Below are 18,653 nucleotides of genomic sequence, written 5' to 3'. Positions count from 1 at the left end.
TTTGCCTGGAGAGCAAAGAGGATAAATGATGATGGATTATGTGGGCTATGACAGCAAAACTGTCCCACTGATCTAGACTTCAAATCTTTCAGAAGATGTCTTACTGCATCTTGTGCTGTCTCTTGTATGATGCTGATTATGTTCTGTATTAAAAAGTTGGTAACAGATGGGTAACAAAAAACAAGGACATGTCAAAAAAAACACAAAAATCACCGAAGCAACGGAAGTGTATTTTCTGTTTTCAAGGAGGGACCTCCTTGTGTTCAGCAATTTCTGCCCCATAGTGGTCCTAAGTTTGGCTGTGCTGAAGTTGGGTTTTGGACAGCTATAAATCACAGTCCAGTTAAACCTCTCTAAAAGGCTAAAGGTGATGTAACAGTAGAATAAATTACTCATACACTTAGATTCTGGTAGTGTGGTTTGAAAACAGTATAACATGGAGTGCATTTTACAAGTAACTATTTTGATTTTTTTTCTTAGCATAGAATTGCACTCTTAATTGCTTTACACTTGTCTTGCATTTTTATGTAACTGCTCCTGTCTTGTTTTCCTCTAGGAATTGTATTAATTCCAGCAGCAGCCCTAGGCCAAGTCATAAGTGGTGTCTTGGTTTCCAAGTTCAAAATGAGTTGCAGAGCCATAATCAAGTTCATGATAAGCACTTGTTCAGTGGCCCTAATTTTAAACACAGTGTTTTTATTTGCTAAGTGCGGGAATGAACCTTTTGCAGGTGTCTCTGAAACGTATAATGGGTAAATATATTTTAATGCACTCTTGGGTTTAATGTTAATATTTAAATGCATCGGTTACATCATAGAGTAAAACCCATTTAAAATGTTACATTTTGCCTTGATGTACAAAACAAAAAATGTTTTATGGAACTCTAAAATTTTGTCTTGGAATTTTCATATAATTATATGAATTATATGCAATTACATGATCAAAGGTGTTGTGCCTTGCCTACAAAACGTTCTGATCAGTATAGTTGTGCTTGGCACAGAAATCACAGCCTCTCTAAGCATTCTAGATGTAATAGCCATGGCATTGATTACAGCTAATTTTGTATTACTATAAACATCACTGTAGTGATGTTTTTGTGTCTATTATTAACCAACTCTGAAAAATCTGGGCAGTTTGCTCCTGGCAGGTGTAGTATTTCATGAGAGAGTATAGAGGAACAAAGCATTTTACACTGATTGCATGTTTTTCACCAGAAAAGCAAAGAGATTATTGTAACATCAAGTTCTGGCACACCTGGCCTCCTTTTATAAAGGAGGCTTTCTAATATTTTCTATGTGTGATGGCTGATAGAAGATAGAAATGTAATGAAAAGACAGCATAGCTCAGTGACAAAGTTTAAAAATAAAATGGGTGGAGTAACATGGTTAACTGAAACATAGTTCAAAATATTTTTGGCTGACATGTATATAAAATAACTGTTTAAACAATAGGTACATTTCTTTCACTTAACACAATTTTCTAATGAGAATGTAGTCTCACCTTTGTAGTAATTATAATAAATTCTAGGATTAATATTTCCTGTTGCTGTGAACAAAGCTTACTCTGGAAACCAGTAGGACAGTGGGGGGAAAAGTCAGAAAGTGAAAGCAAAATTAGAAGGAAATTTTTGTAAGTATAAACATTCTTTAGAGACTGAATTTTTAGGTTCAGATTTAAGATACCATTGAATGTATGTGGTAAAACCACCACCTGAGGCAGTATGTCATAGAAAATGTCCAATCACACCTTGTTAAGGAAATAAGGATAAGGTCATAATGTTTCAATTCCCTTAGTTTCAAATAGCACACACACATGAGGAAGGAAATTGGTTTTGTAGGCTCTTATCTATATGCAAGTTGGTAGAGCGTAAAACTTAATGCTGTGATACTCTACTATTCATTTGTATTTCCCTTTCCAGAACATATGCTAAATAAATCAATCAAGTATAATACATTGGTGACTGAAGGAATATTAAAAAACCTTAAAGCCCAAGTTACCAAGTTATAAGATTGAATCATTCTGACTTCATTTTTAACTTGCTCTATAAATTGACTGTATATTTAAAGGCCTATTGAATTTTAATGCCTGTAATAAGGCTTTGCATCAGTGTGTGAAAAAAATGCTAGCAGATCGATTACAATTTAGTCCAAGTTGTCTGTGAACATCAGAATTCATACTTTGGTTATAGAAAGCTTATAGTTACATAATGAAGCATCTGTATTCATCAATCAAATCCTGAACATAGGGTACAGAAAATGATATATGAAGTTATCCGTATTATTATACTTTGTCCTATAATAACAAGCAGTTAACAAAACTTACAGCTGAACTGATTTTCATCCAAAGTTAAATACAGCTAACTTGTATTAACAGTTTAGTGTAATTTTGTCAGTTATGTAGTTTAACTATTGCTGAAGATCACTTATCTACAGCAATTTGAAGTTAATCAGTACTGAAATATCTCTCTTCCCTTGGTATCCATTATAAAAAAAAGTCTAGTTTTTTATCTAATTCACTGTTATATGTCAGACTATACTTTATTGGACATGCATCAGAATAGCTAGTGGCACTAATACAGTACCAGTTATTAAAATGTTTTCCATGAAGGAATAAAATATGTAGTACTAGCTTATAAAAGTAGTAAAATTATAAACTTGTGGAAGAACAGTCAAGTGTTTGCCTCCTACTTATGCTACTGAGCAATGCTTTTGAAAGAATAAACTAGGAGACTGCTTTGAGAGTTGACTTGGAATTTGATGCAGATTTTTTGTGGAGAATTTCAAGAAATCCTTCATGGCAAGCATTGTCTTCCTCTTGAAAAATAGCCCAGAGATGTGAGAGAAGCTTTGCAAGTTTAGTCTCAGAACAATGAGTATAGGATCACTTGTTTGTGTTGATGAAAACAGCATCATACTCATAGTAAACTGTTTATTAATAAATTAGACTATCAGCAGAACTAATATGGTTCATTTTGTTAAACAGGCACTTCAAAGAATTGGTTTTGCCAAATTCTATTGCCCAGCGTTTCCTTGAAAACTTAAAGAAACAGAAATGCAGTGACTTTCTGTACTTTGTTCATTTCCACATGCCTCTGGGACTCTTGTTTAAAAACTCCTACAGAGCTTTTTAAAGAGCATTTAATATCCTCATCTGCTAGGTTTTTTAGAAGAGCCAGGGATATCGTTTTTGTTACATTTTTCTCTGTGTATAACTAAATGTTTAGCTCATCTTTGGACGTCAGGGAGAAGAAACACTGCACATATAAACAGGACAAATGCCACCAAATTCATCAAATATTTCTAGGCTTTGCATGCCTCACAGGAAAACAAGGCTCTGTACAAACAAAACTGTGATTACTGAATTTGCTGATGTGTGCTGTAGTTCGTTCTTCATACATAGAAGAATTGAAGTTCGTTTGCTTAGGTTTATAGCACAAATGTAATTTAGTGAGAATATGCTGTAAAATAGATTTTATATATAGCTACAATGTCCCTAATTCCATTTGTAGCTTGAATGCATGCAAGTTACCTCTTAGATAAATTATTTCATCTATTAGTATTTTTTGCAATCTCCAGTTCTCATTAAGAAACATGCCTTTCAGGAAATAATTATGGGACTTTTGTTTTACAGTACAGTATTTAAACTACTGGCACTGTCAGTAACCTGGTTTTAGCTGAACTCTTAACCTCTGAAAATGTTTTGCTTATTAATGAACTACTGTTAGAATCAGAGGGTGTTTTTATTCTCTCCAGTTATGCCTTAGCACAGTCCTCACACAATCCAAAGTGATTTTTCATGCTGTTAATATAGTAGGACTACTTCTAATAAAACCACATGGTGACCTTTATTGGAAGTAAATGCCTGAATTGAGAGTAAATATAGTAAGCAGGAGGTTAAGTAAACTTTGTAATTTATTAGTTAGTCCCTAAACAGGCAGAGAAAATATCTAAGATCCTTCAGCGGATGTTATTATACCCTGCATTTAACATGTGCAGTCATCTTAGTGCTTGTACAATTTAGATGTCTGCACAGCAGTGTTAAAAATAGTAAAAATGTGGTGGCTTTGCAACTGAACTCAAATCCAAAATAGGGGAAAATCTCGGAGTATTATCAGTAGAACCAGCATCTTCAAATGGGAGGGAGAGGATCATATGAGAGTTCGGCTCTTACATTAGATGCAGAATTTTGTCATCTCTTGTGAGTGGATATTGGAGTAATAATCTTTGGAAGGAATAATAGCATAAAAATAACTAGGCACATAATAAATAGAAATTCCCTCTAGAGGTGTAACTACTCTGCTTATTCTTGTACAAGTAAGTCCATAAATAATTTGGATATTTTGAAATCTGTTATGCTGTAAATATTGCATTACTTATTTACATTACTTATTTACATATCTTCTGTTTTTCAATTGCTTTATTAAAAGCCTATTAACTTCTGCTTTTCAGAACAGGCACTCTGTATAACTTAACAGCACCATGCAATGCTAACTGCAGGTGTTTGCGCTCCATGTACTACCCAATTTGTGGCAGAGATGAAGTCCAGTACTTTTCTCCCTGTTTTGCGGGATGTGCCTCGTATTTTTTCAACAACATGAAAAAGGTACTTTATGCAATGAAGACAGCTGACGTGGTTTGTTCTGGTTTCCTGTAAAAGACATTGTGTTTCAGAAATGTCCTTCCCTTAGTATGAAAGGAAATGGCAGTATTTATGAATTTAACTGGCAGTTACTAAAAGATACACTATAACCAGGTGTTTTTAGACATTCCACTTCTGAAGATGTGATTTTTAATATATAATTCATTTACCGAATGACAGTTGATGTTACACAGGATTTCTGATTTATCAGTGATTCAAAATATACTGAAAACACATTACAAATGTGGGTTGTGTTTAGCAAAATTCAGTGATTACTATACACAGTTYGCTTTTGGTACCAGTCCCATTGCTGGTCTCTAACATGTTCACTGTCATAGTGCTGGGTCTCCCCAGTTACTGGGAAGGCATATGCAGGTTGAAGCCAGGTCAAGCTCATTGCTCTGAAATGTTTCTGCTAGTTGTCTGCTGGGGTAAGCCACAGTTGCTACCCTTCACCTGTCATGTTTATGCTGGTCTGCTAATTTAGGAAAATGTTTCTGCTCTCTTAATGAACTCAGGCAGARCATTTACACCACTGGTTGATTCACTGATATAGCATACCTGTTTCTTTTCTATATAGCTTCATTTGCAGCAGTTCTGGTCATTCACAGCCTGCACTGTTCTTTGAGCTTTCTAGACACATCATGCTTTCCCATCTCTGAGCCTTCTTTCATTACCAGCAAGGGTTTACTGGTTAGCCTGAGTGCTTCTCACTTTGCGCAATGCCATTTTGCAAATGTATTGCTGTGGGACTTTTTAATACTGAAAAAAAGTTAAATCTAAATGTACTTTAAATAGAATTGACAATCAGAAAAGTCAGCAATTGTCTTGAAATTACCTGAAGTTCTTATCTAGATCTTTAAGCAAAATGTAGTGTTTACTGTATACATGACCGTCTGCTTCTATGAGGTTTGAAAACCTGAATGTCAGTAACCCCTGATGCAGGAATGGTAAGCCATGAAAGTGCCTGGGTATTATAAAGCTTTCCCAGAACTGAATGGGCTTTCTGTGTCTGTCTTCTAGTACAAAAAAACTCTTGAGCAGGGATGTGGGAGGAGTATAGTGAGATCTGAAAGCCAAGCTGACTCAGGAAATACCTTTGTACATTTTATATTGGAAAAAGACAATGCTAAATGAGAAGGACATTTATCTGTATGAAACTGTAGGAAACTGACTGCTTCTTGCTATGCAAACTTTCACACTGCACTGACACATTATTTTTTGATTTGAAAACTTCTGTGGATTTGGATGAAGAACATATTCCATTTGTTCACCTGCTTATAAAAGTGGTCCAATATTGCTTCTGTTCTTTGCTGCTTAATAGTAGAGCTACCTCTGTCTGCCTATAATTTACCTCTTATCATCTGCAAGTTTTTTATGCTCATAGCTAAAAGCTTGCTCCATACAAAATTAAGACAATCACTGTCTGCTTAGGTCAAAAAGCAAAAATACCTTTAGCTCAGGTGAGGGGGAACAGTCAAATTCTCCTGAACCAGTTTTAAAAATTAATGTTAGCATCATGTGCTCATCAGGAAATGGACTGTTTCCCATTTGGTAAAGTCTGTATTTATTCTTGTCTTGTGTGATGCAGACCCAATGAACATGTACCAAAATAATGTTAATTTGTGTCATTCTTGGAGCTAAATTTTGTCTTATAAATTATTTGTAGACATTCCACAACTGTTCTTGTATTGGGAAACCAAAAAGAGAAAATGGTTCAGAAGACTATGAAGCTGTCCCTGGGAAATGTCCAACAAAATGCAATTTTTTACCTTTATTCCTGACCTTCTTCTTTTTTGCTGTGGTTTTTACATTTATGGCTGTTACACCAACAACTGTGGCCATTCTCAGGTATGTTTTTTGGCCTGAAAGAAAGGTAACATTCTTGTGGAAACTAGTATTAGGGAAATACTTTTATTTGTTTTGCTTTGCAATGCTCTGTTTGAACAAGGTTGTGTAGTAACCAGGCAGTACTTCAGAGGACATTCATACTACTGTTCACTCTTGTTAGTAGATATGATTTGAATCTACATAAAAATAAATCTTTCTTTCTTATAGCAAAATCTGGGAGCACCTTGTAGCACAAGTTTTATGGGAACACTCTTGACTGTTTTATTTAAAGCCAAAAGGTATAAATGTGCTATGTGCTTTGATGAAGAAAGTATTTGACTAACCTGTATACTGATAGTATCAAGATTTCAAATTACATCAGGAAAAGAATAAAATAACTATTAGTCTTGTATTCTCAAACTTTGATTCCTGTCTCAGTTCAGAGCAATGGCTTGAAAAATTGTAGTCTGTCAAGAACTGTAGACTACTTCCCATGATATTGTATATATTGTGATCATTGATGTAAAATGTGATAGCATATTAACCAGTGGTTTTGCTGAAACTAATATATGTAAAATTTAGATTTTTTTTTTGTTTTGATTTTTAAAATATGCTTCTCATTCCGAATGTAGTACTGTTTTGCTTTATGTTGACATCTGACTTGTGCCTCTAATACTTCTAGGCATGTTGCTTTGAGAGGGTGTGGCTAGATGCCCTTTGGCAGGGGGCTGAGGAAATAAATACGTACTACAACAGTGCTTTGTAGTAGCCTCCTGTCCAGGTTTGATCTAAATCAGGAATGATGTAAGTCTGGAATTAGCATATTGGCATATTAGTATGAGGGCAGAAAAAGTAAAGTTCTGCTTTATCTTCAAAATTGAGCTCACTTAGTTTTATTTCAATGATTCTAAGCAGTAGCATTTGAATATTTGAATCCTTATATAATTCAGCTAAAATAGTGAAACAGTTTTTATGGAAGAAAGGACTACAGAGTAGTTTAAATTTTCAGAAACGAATTTGATTATCTAAATGTCAGTAAGTTTTATAGTATATTCTGGTATCTTTTTGGTGAACCTCTTGTGCAACTTCAAACATAAACTCATGTATTCATGACAGTGTTATAGTGTTAGAAATAATAACCTGCATGATGTAAAATTCCTTCTTTTCCTAAATGCCTTTATGGGTAATAGGATCCTAACACTGACTGATGATAAGTGCTCGTCTTGGGTGTTTTGATGTGGCTAATTCTCATACATACTCCTGAATATGGGAATAACTTCTGAATACGTAAATACGTTCTTTTTCAACACTGAGAGTTTATGAAAAGGCATGATACAGTTTATTTAAGAAAATAGTTCTGAAACAAAATTGTATACATTAAACAAGTCCAGTTGTATTTAACCTTTATGGTAGTATCTTCAAGACACTTTGATGTCTGGAAAAATATTTTAAAATAGTGGTAAGAGGTAAAGAGGTAAATTCTGCTACTTATTAAATCAATATATTGGTTTGTATAGCCCAGACCAGCAAAGTTTATTTATAAGGTCAGGTGGATGTAAACAAATGTTATGGAAATACAGCATGTTGTGCTGTGCTCTCTAATCTCAATTTATGTATTGCTTCTTTAGGCATAGTAGCTCAGGATTGCATCCTAGCATTCTCTTTAAATTCCTTGGTTGTTCTATGGAAAAAATGTTCTGTAATATACCAGGGTGCTGATAGCAACCTTCCTTTTTATTTATACTATTTTGTTAAGCTAGTTAAATCAAAAATTTCTTGATGGGCTACTGGCGGTTTTTCTATAATTTAGCTAAACATCACTTGAAGTAGTTTGGTTACTTGTTCTGCACACTGGATTTCTAAACTTCTCTGCAACTAAGAGGTTAAAAGCTTATACAAAGACAAAGCATGTTCACTGAGAGACACAGCACAGAAATGGAACTTGTTTACTGTGTCTTAAACTGCAAATCTTACTTACAGGTGTGTGCCAGATAAACAGCGCTCATTTGCTCTTGGAGTACAGTCAGTGTTTCTGAGACTACTGGGTATGATTTTCTTGTTGAAATATTTGCCTCTGATAATCTGCCTATTTGACTTTCTTTCCTAAACTTTTACATAGTGCATTAAGAAGCTTTCAGAGGAACTTGAAGCAGTCTGTCATTGTCTTACAGTATACACTTATAAGGTACCATCTGGATTCAAATTCCTTGTTAATAGGGTATTCATGCTCACTGTAACCTTTCTTGTTCTTATGAGCACAAACCAAATTGAGGTAACTGTCATTCTATCAGTAAAAGGCACCTGACATTACTTTCCCTAGAAGAAGGCCTATTCTGAAATCTGAGATAAGAAAACTGGTGTAATAGAAAACAGCTTCATGTAGTTAACATCTGAAATCCAGATGTTAAAAGAATAGTGAATAGGGGTAGCCTTTCTTCTTCTTCCTTTCTTTAAAATGCCTATGACTGATTTTAGCATTTATTGAAATTGTAGACACTTGTACATAAATAATTATTGAGCATAATGTGGGAAATAAAATACTTGAATTCTAAATCAAAGCATCTCCAGCCTTTCAGTAAGACAGATGAATCTCTATAAATAAGCTAACTAATACTAATAGGTGTTTTCTGGTTCACAGTAATTTAAATTTTCTCAGGTATATTTTAAATTCTTCCTTTAGTATTAGGCAGTTTTTAAATGACRTCTTTAAATCAAGACTGGGACAAGACACTGTTGCTGATTAGACTTTCATGCCAATATTTAGTACTGCAATCTTTGAGATCACATGTCTAACAGTGTGAGTTCTGCTTTGCTGTATTTAAATTCTAATTCATTTTTATTCATTCTACCAATAAAGCATAACAAAAGAGAACATCCTTACATGTAGAAATTAGCTGGAAGGTAGAGCTCAGTGTTGTGTGAGGGTCTCTCTGCTTCACTCAGAGTTCAGGTATTTATTAGAGTTCTGACTCCTGACTTCACTGTGGAGCAATTGAAGTTTTTGCATTGCCTGTATTATGACTGAAAAAGGCAGCAATTACCAGTATTACTTTCCAGCAATGTATTTATGCTGCAGACTTCAGGAATCACACAGGGTTTTAGGCAGAAGATGTAGTGAAGGACATAGCTACTTGATAGCTCTTGGAGAGTTGAGTCTTTGGGTGGGTTGGGTAGACATGCAGGGGTGTACCTGGGGTGTTTATTATAAAATTAGCTATACCTGGATGCAACACATTTGTTCATTAAAACATGCAAATCACAAAGTTAGTAAAATCTGTGCATGAAYAATTTTAAACAGTGCCTTCGTTCTTTTTTTCTTGTGATTTTTTTACTGGAAGCTAGGAATGGGAAGAAATGTATAACTGAACATATTAACATAATATTTTAGTTGTTTTGGAACAGATCAAAATTCTTTCAATTACATTTCTACTTCCTTGATTAGCTGTTTTGACTCCTGATTTTAATCACTTTTTTCCTGATGAAGACTGAGAAAGTTAAGCTCAAGTCTTTGAATAAACTTCTTACTTATTAAACTGAGAACTATATAAAGAATTAACTGATACTCTGTGCATCCTACCTATTAACTGAGAGCAATGTTAGGTGCAGACTTACTATGTAATATGAGGCCTATGCCTTTAATCAAAGTGTCATGTTTAGTGTTTGATTTTCCCATTTTATCTTCCCTACCAGCCTGGCATTTCACTGTATGATGAAGACGAGTTATTCCAAGTTTTTCAAACATTCTAATGTGTTAATGTATTTTTTAGGTACTATTCCTGGACCTATCTTGTTTGGAGTTGCTATAGATAACAGTTGTACTCTGTGGGATATTAATGAATGTGAAGCTAAAGGAGCCTGCTGGATATATGACAATGAAAGAATGGCTTATTTGCTGATGGGTATAAGTAAGTCATTTACAGTAAATACATATACCAGGTAGTAGATATACTGATCCTCATGCTAGGTGGGAATTATTTTTTAATTGAACCGTATACTTCTAATTTTAGCACCAGTATTTTTAGATTTTTTTTCTTAAATAATAAGTAAAGTATTATGGAAGGAGAAACACCACAGTAAGTAACCCTTAAAGGTTAATTTAAAAAAATCATTTATAATAACACAAAATAGTTTTGCTCTTTGGTCTTGCTTCATTGTCATACCCTATTCACTAGATTTTAAGGGACTAGCACACACTTCAGTCTGTCTTCAGGGTCATGAGCATGATTAGGGGTGTGAAGATGATTAGAGAGATGGAGCACCTCTCCTAAAAAGAAAAGTCTGAGAGGGTTTGGATTGTTCAGCGTGGAAAAGTGAGGGCTCCACACTGACCTTATTGTGGCCTTCCAATACCTGAAGGGGAGCCTGCAAGATAAATAGAGAAGGACTTTTTMTCAGAGAGCATAGTGATTATGAAGGCAGAATGGATTTAAACTCAGAGGTTGTGTTTTGGTTAGATACTATGAAGAAACTCTTTACTGAGAGGGTGGCCACACACTGGAACGGGTTGCACCAACAAGTTATGGATGCCCCATGCCCAGAAGTGTTCAAGGTATGGGACCCTGAGCAACCTGATCTAATGGAAGGTATTCCTGTCCATAGTATGGGGTTGGAACTAGACAGTCTTTAGGTTCCCATCCAACTCAAATCATTCTGTCGTTATCTGGATTGGTGTGATGGCAATTTAAGGTCTGAGGAACTTTCTTCCTCTTTTTGTATTTTGGGTTCTTTTCCCTAACTTGTATAAAGTTCTTGAAAATATGTCTGAACACCAGTCAACAAAAATCATTACTTGTTTAACAATCTGTTCACTTCAAATGTGTGAGGTATGTAAGCCAGTGGGAGAGAAGGCAGGCTAAGCTTGCATTTGTAGTAAGTGCTGTTGTCCTGTCTTCTAGCAGTTGTGATATTTATAGTGTGTAAACTGAAGTGGTGCTGTCTAATCCTGAAATGGAAAAAGCAGTTGTCACAATTCGAGGTTTCAGTATCTCATGGCATATTTGTGACAAAAGACAATCCCTCCTGTTTTGCCCTTCTTGGCTTTCCAAGTTGCACAAACACCTTTTGTAATCTTTTAAGACAGCTGACAAGAGAATACTTAACAGGCATTCTATGTGGGAAGTCTTAGTTTCTGGAAAAGAGAATGTTGATATAATGAATGACAATACTGAAAGAAGAAATAAGAAAGACTTGGCAGTTTAAGCTAGAATGGGCTGAAGAAATACAAAACTGAAACAAAGGTAATAGCTGCTGCAAGGAAAAAGTGGCAGGCAAGTGTGGGGACTGAATGCAGTTTGATGACTACCTTTATCTGCCCTGTGTAAATCAAGCAAAATACATTGAAATGGAGGCTATGAATTTCAGTCTTAAGGGTGTATGTAATTCACCATTATGAAGCTTCCTAAATGAGGAAGCTTCCTTCTACTACTGAAAGTGAGCGCAATAAAAACTCTCCTGTTCTTCGCATTCAGGTGCTGCTTGCAAAATCATCACAATCATCTTTGTGGTCATGGCAGTGTATTTCTACAAGCCTCCACCATTAACTAAAGCCCTGCCACGAAAGACTGCAGAAAAGAGATCTGCTATACACACATAAATTGTGAGCAAATCAGGAACTTTTGAAAGAAAAATGTAAAGATAAGCATTATGACAACACTTGTACCAAAGTTCTTGTACTGCATTACCTAAATATAAAAAGATCATATTCAACAGTTGAACAACTTGAAATAGTTGTGAATCTATAGTGTTCTCTAATTTGCTAAACATTGTTTAGTATTCCATTGTTTCAATCCAAAGAAGTGACACTTGAATTTTCAGTCTAATTTTAAAAGTCTGGTATGTAACTTAGTTGAAACAAGATGAATACTCTGATCATAAAACATGAGAAATAAACTGAACAAGCTGACTGAGCTGCATTTATCCCTAAATTTTACTGTATTGGGAGAAAACAAGTAACTTAGTATATTGAAGGGAACTGTTCATGTTTAAAAAGGACTTAATGTGCACATAATCTGGGCTAATGCCTTCGGGRATTTTTCTGTAGAAACACTTGGGAATGTGTGAATTTAGCTGTTTTAGAAATATTTTTACATGGATCTTAATGGCATAAGTTTACTTTTTAGTATTTATAGGAAAATGTAAATAGTTAGGATAGCTGAGTTGCAAAATTACAATATGTGTTAATTTAAGTGCTTGAGTTTCTACCTGGGATATATACAGAGACTTGCTGTTCAACTGCTTTATTTAAGTCTTGTTAAAATGTTTCTATAAAATTTAAAAATAAAACCTATTTTCCTACTAAATCTGTGTATTCACTGTCATTTGCAAATGTGACTAAGGTCTTTTTAACTGTGTTTCTTAAACACAGGGCTGAAGGCTAGCAAGAATATGTATGGAAGCATCAAAACTAAAATATAGCTTTAGTTGTTCTTTTTGACTTAATGTAAGTCATGTTATTAAAGCCATATTTGTATAGCACAATGCAAGTGGTCGCAAGTTAGCCACTATTACCAGACATTAAACTATATTGCCCACTACCAAAATATCATTCGATATTGACAACAGGAAAATTTTCATGATTAAGATACCCTCTGCACTCACTTTGTTACTAAATGGGGTTTTTTCTGTTGTTCATGCTGTTCATGTCACTTTTAGAAAGCGGTGTGCCATCTTCCTTGGATTACAAGGACTATATTTATTGACTGCCAAGATTTTGAAACAAGTGCTACAACAAAGGATTATAGTATATGACTCATGTTTCATCTAATTCTTTAAGTGTAACTGTTAAATTAGCTAGAGGTTAAGTATGCAGCTCAAGAAGATCCTCTATTTGTAAATAACTATTCAGGAAATAAAGCAAAATAAAACTACAACATGTGAAAGCACAAGACCTGATGGCTTTGGAGGGAAGGAGGGAGGGAGGGAGGGAGGGAAAGGGGCAAGATTTGCTTGCTCCATATCAATGAATGTCTCCTGATAAGTTTTGTGATTGTTTCCTGATGAATGGGATTATAGCAAAATGAGTAACTACCCCTGAAAGAATGAAATACTGATCTGCCTTAATGTTTGGGAATGCGGACTAAGACTCTGAATTAATTTTCTAGCTCTGACATGGTTTGTGCAGGGTAYAGTGATACTGCTACATGTAGAATAGTAGCTCAACTGGTAAACTTGCTCATTTTGTTCTGTCTTAGACTATGAAAACAATTTACAGTTTCTGCTGCTTAATGCAGTTGCATAGATTACCAAACTTGTGGGGCTGAACAGTGAGAATTTTCTGAAGAAGTTACACAGTTTTACTTGCACTGAAGTGGTTATTTGGGGGGAGAAAGAAGGAAGAATTGCTGTTGTAATGTCGAATCTAGCCTATGACCCATTAAAGATTTTCTTTGCTTATTTAGGAGGAGTAGCAGCACAGTAACTAGAAGACAGACCAAATGGAAGTTTATCCATTTACCTTGTTTCATAGCAATACATAGTGGAGGCGAGTGAATGTTGTGTCAAAGGTTTTACAATGTGAAGATATTGTGTGTATTATGTATCTGGTCAGGCAGGCTGAGTTAAAAATTCGCCCCATGACTGTGCCCAGAGTGCCAAGTACAAAGTCCAGGTTGAGTCAAGTCCTTGCTGCTGAACCCCACAGATCAATACTGGAGCTATTAAAATTCAAACCCTTCTTTAATAACCTGAATGATGAGATATATTGTGCTCTAGACAAGTGGCTTCTAGACTGGATGTTTGCTGCCATACAAAAGGGATGGTTGCTGCCATACAGAAGAACCTTTACAAGACTGAGAAATGGGAAAACAGGAACCTTTTGAATTTCAGCAAAGGAAGTACAAAAGCTYGCACCCAAGGGAAAGATAATCCCATCCATCAGTAATAGGCAGGGGCCCACGCAGATGGAAGGCAGCCCTTCAGAGAAGGTCCTTGAGTTCATGGTAGACAAGCTGACCACAAGGCAGCAAAAAAGGCCAACAGTGTCTTAGTTTGCGTTAAGCAAAGCACTGACGGAGGTCCATGGAAGTGCTTCTGTTCCTATTCCATGCTACTGAGACCAGACCTGAAGTGCTGGGACCAGTTCTGGACTCTCCAGAACAAGGATGTTACACTCACTGGAGTGGGTGTTGTGTAGGACTACAATGAAAATTAAACTACAGGAATATCATTCATACAGGGAGCTGGGGGAGTTCTTTTTGTTCAGTAGATCAGACACAAGGAGGTTCTGAAGTTTGAAGAGGTAAAAACCAGACTTACTAATTCCCAACTTTCTGGACAAGAGGCAGTGGACACAAAGTGAACACCTGAAATTTCCTCTGAACACAAGAAATGGTTTTTAAACTGTGAAAGCAGTCAAACACTGGAACAAGTTTCTCAGGAATTTGTKAAGCCATTTTGATGATGTTTAAAATCTGAATGTACATGATCCTGAATAACCTGTTCTGGCTGACGTTTCAAACCCTGGGCAGAGAGTTTGGATTAGATGATCCAAGTGTTCCTGTGTTCCTGACCACCCCAAATGGTTCTCTGTTTCTGTGAGATGCTCCCCAATGGGACCTTTGCCCCATTCACCATGTGATGTGTAGCTTCTATTAGGTGTTCTTACAAGGACAGAGACTTACCTACTTTCGCACAGCATTTTTTAGTTTCTTTTGTTAGTTTTTGTTGCTGTTTCATTTATTTAATATCAGTTTGTAACTCATGTTAATATTAAAAACACTTGGCAACTAATACTCTGTATATGGCTCACTGGGTGAGGATAGTTCTTTTCATGGTAACAGTGGTAAAACAGTTTGAAGAGAAGTTGGCAGTCTTTTGTGATTTGTACATGCTCTGTGAACTGCTATTCAGAGTGTTTGGATTGCTAATTTCATGGATTATTATTTTTGAGGTTATATGAACTACCACAGATTTGGGGTTTAAGATATTCAAGTATTGTCCAAAATAAGGATGATTTAAGGCTTGTTGAAAGTTGCATCTTCTAACTAGCATGATTGCTTTTAGGAACAAATTCTAGTAAACAAAGTTGTCCAACTAAACATCATAGTAGAACAAAAATTTAAATTCATCTGTAAACCAGAACTAAGCTTCTAAAACGAAGTATATTGCCATATACAGCTAATACAAATGAATTACCCAAAACTTTATTGGAGCCTCTRCTCAATAAATATGCAGGATTCCATGAGTCTTACAAGGGAGTGACCATGGTTAACTATTACAGTTGAGAAGAAACTCCTGATCTAAACTTTCTTGTTGTTGTATGTTTTGTTAATCGCAAAACCAAGATTGCAAACTGCATTTTCTCTCATTTGAAGACGAAGGATGATGGTAAAGTAACCTCAAGCTCTGCACACTAAAAGCTGGAGCCACTTCTAAAAAAGCTTTTTATTTGAGAACATCTCCAAATTTAATACCTTAACACCAAAATTTACTTGCAATGGCAAGAGTATATTCTTTCTGGTGTCATGAATACTGAGAAAGGTGAAAAATTGAATTTTGTTTTGCAGGTGGGTAACAAATATAATTACGTAAAACCTTAAAATATTTTGTATACACACCTCTTTTGTGAGGTCTCCTTGCACATGATTAGAAGTATCTGAACAAAATTATTTGAAATGTGTTTGTAAACAGAGTAGATCAAATTACATCTACTGACAGATTATGGACAGAAACATGGGAACCTTAGCAAGGTGTATAACTAATTACCTGTTTTTACTTGTTTGTCAGTTGCTCACTGTTACTGAGATGATGACAGTATGACAAACTGCCTTGTTAAAGCAGTTACCTCATTGTTGCGGTTTGGAATGCTGGCCAAAAGCCAGGCACCCACAACACCTGCTCATTCGCTCTCCCCCACCACCACACTGGGTTGAGAAGAGCGAAGGGGGAAAAAAAAACTAACAAAAAGGTTCATGAGTTGAGATAAGGAACAGGGAGGAAAACACTTGATGGACAAAACAGGCACAACTTAAATAATCAAGTGAATTTATTATTAACAAAGTCAGAGGAGGAGAATGAGAAATAAATTACAACCCTCAAAGACACCGATCTTCTCCCCACTCCCTCCCGCCTTCCCACATACAACAAAGCAGCAGGAACGGAACAGGGTTTGGGGTTGGTCAGTTCATCACCGGATCCTCTGTGACAGCTGAGGGAGAAGATTCCTTTCCTTGCGTTGCCGTGGGGTCCCTCCCACGGGAGACAGTTCTCCATGAACCTCTCCGGCGTGGCTTCACTCTCACGAGCAGCAGGCCACACACATCTGCTGCTGCGTGAGTCCCCCCACGGGCAGACAGTCATCCCCAAACTGCTTCACCGTGGGCTCTCTTGTCCACCGGGTACAGTCAGAAGACCAGGCTGTTCCATCTCAGGAGCAAGGCCTCTCTCTCCATGGGTCTCCTGCTGGATACAGCCCGCTTCCCGTGTCTGCCCGCTCCGGCGTGGGGACCTCCCTCCTCCACGGGCTGCAGGTGGCTCCTGCACCCTCTGTGGACCTCATGGGCTGCAGGGGGACAACCTGCTTCACCATGCTCGTCACCACGGCCTGCAAAGGAATCCCAGCTCTGGCGCCTGGAGCAGCTCCTCCCCCTCCTGCACTGACCTTGGTGTCTGCATCCTTCACATATTTCTCAGCCTCCTCCACTGGCAAAACTACTCTCTGTGTGCCCTTTGTTTTGATTTCTTCTTAAATAYGTTTTCACAGAGGCGTAACCACTATCTTTAATTGGCCCAGGTTTGGTCAGTGGCATGTCCATCATCCTCAGAACCAACAGCAATTGGCTCCGCTGGACATGGTGGAAGCCTCCAGAAGCTTCTCACAGGCGCCATCTTTTTGGCCCCCCCACCTCCAAAAACTGGGCCAAGTAAAACCAACACACTCATTAAAGGTAGGTTCAGGTGTAAGCAAATGTAAGAAAGTTACAGAAATGTTTTTATTAATGAATGAGAATAAAATATCGTCTTAATCTGTTACTACACTAGAACATACAATTATGATACTAGACAATTGTGATACTAGAACTTTAGACTTAATTTGTGGGTTTTGTTTCATTTTATTTATTTGTTGTGGGATATTTTATTGTGTGTGTGGTTTTTTCCCCTCCCCACCAGATGACCATATTTCCGCTAAAAAAATAGCCAATTTTGTTGTGTTTTGCATGGAACATTACAATTTTTTTAGAGTGCAGAGAAGAAAATAACCAGCTTTTGCAAAAATACACAGTCAATGAAAGTGTAACTGGTGTCTTTTGTCTGCTTGATTCCTGCTTTTGCAGTGGCAGTGACTTCCTTTTTGTGGTAAATAAATGAATATGCTTTTTTATGACTTAATTTCTTTTTAAGACATGTCTGTATAGCACACTATGCAGCTCTATTTTTGTATGGGTTCTTGTCTTGGTTTGAAAGACAGATGTTTGCTAATGAAGGTAGGGACTTCTTTTGGAGTGGTGGATATGACTCTTCTTTTTTCTGAAATATAGYTTCAAAAATCATGGGCTTTCAGGTATGAATATGGGTAAAAGGGAGTAACAGTTTTTACTAATATGTATAACAAGGTGAAACAAGTAACAACAACGATAGCAACAATTAATGTAGTAACTCATTAAAACTCAGTGACATCTTCACACACCCACAACCCTCCCCTTTGGTGGAGTTACGATCTCAGCCGGTAGGGACGCTGTTGGCTCCCGGCTGGGCAGGGTGAGTGTGATGACTTCTCAGCGGCTGCAGGGGGCGCTGTGGCGCTGGTCCCGGCTAGTTGAGATTTCTCACATGGCGTATGGTGGGCACAAGCCAGCAGAGATGGATGGAGAAAAAAGTTCTTCCGCAAACTCACAGCAGAAAATGCCAATCTTGGTGCTTTTCTGGATAGCAAGAAACTTCAGAATGGCCAGAATGGCAAAAAGATGAGCAGAATCCCGCGGCTGTAGACGGACTGTGGCAGAACTCAACCACTGCAGTGGAATCCCAGGGGTCTCTGGCAAGGCATGGGGCAGAAGACCGCAATGCACCAAACAGGAACTGACGACCAGACTCTGGGCTCAGCAGCAGCAGGTCTACTGTCCTCCCCCGAGCCAAGCAGGGCAGGAGGTGAAGCTACCCCCCATCCCCCCCCGCACACACACACACCAAAGCCCAAAACTCCCACAAGAAGTCCCCTCTCTCCAAAGAGAGCAGGCGGGGTGGGGGGG

At 37.1% G+C, this 18,653-nt stretch overlaps 1 protein-coding gene across 2 annotated transcripts in view; it reads left to right on the top strand.

Annotated features, from left to right (window-relative positions):
• The window catches only part of LOC130584775 (solute carrier organic anion transporter family member 4C1-like), a 30,373-nt gene extending 17,046 nt beyond the window's left edge, over positions 1 to 13,327 (top strand). Inside the window, exons 8-14 of one of the 2 annotated variants that reach the window (XM_057384972.1) lie at positions 557 to 752; positions 4,449 to 4,602; positions 6,308 to 6,489; positions 8,449 to 8,513; positions 10,236 to 10,373; positions 10,923 to 11,017; positions 11,937 to 13,327. In XM_057384972.1, coding sequence (XP_057240955.1) covers positions 557 to 752; positions 4,449 to 4,602; positions 6,308 to 6,489; positions 8,449 to 8,513; positions 10,236 to 10,373; positions 10,923 to 11,017; positions 11,937 to 12,008 — 902 coding nt within the window. In that variant the 3' untranslated portion in view covers positions 12,009 to 13,327. The remainder of the gene's footprint in view (positions 1 to 556; positions 753 to 4,448; positions 4,603 to 6,307; positions 6,490 to 8,448; positions 8,514 to 10,235; positions 10,374 to 10,922; positions 11,018 to 11,936) is intronic. The other variant, XM_057384973.1, reaches the window with a different exon arrangement.
• Positions 13,328 to 18,653: the final 5,326 nt, after the last annotated feature.

The sequence above is a fragment of the Malurus melanocephalus genome, unplaced genomic scaffold (genome assembly GCF_030028575.1).
Source record: "Malurus melanocephalus ecotype Western Australia unplaced genomic scaffold, MMel_1.1 scaffold_762, whole genome shotgun sequence".
NCBI lineage: Eukaryota > Metazoa > Chordata > Aves > Passeriformes > Maluridae > Malurus > Malurus melanocephalus.
The sequence above is the reverse complement of the archived record's forward strand: the minus strand, read 5'-3'. Positions and strand labels throughout refer to the sequence as shown.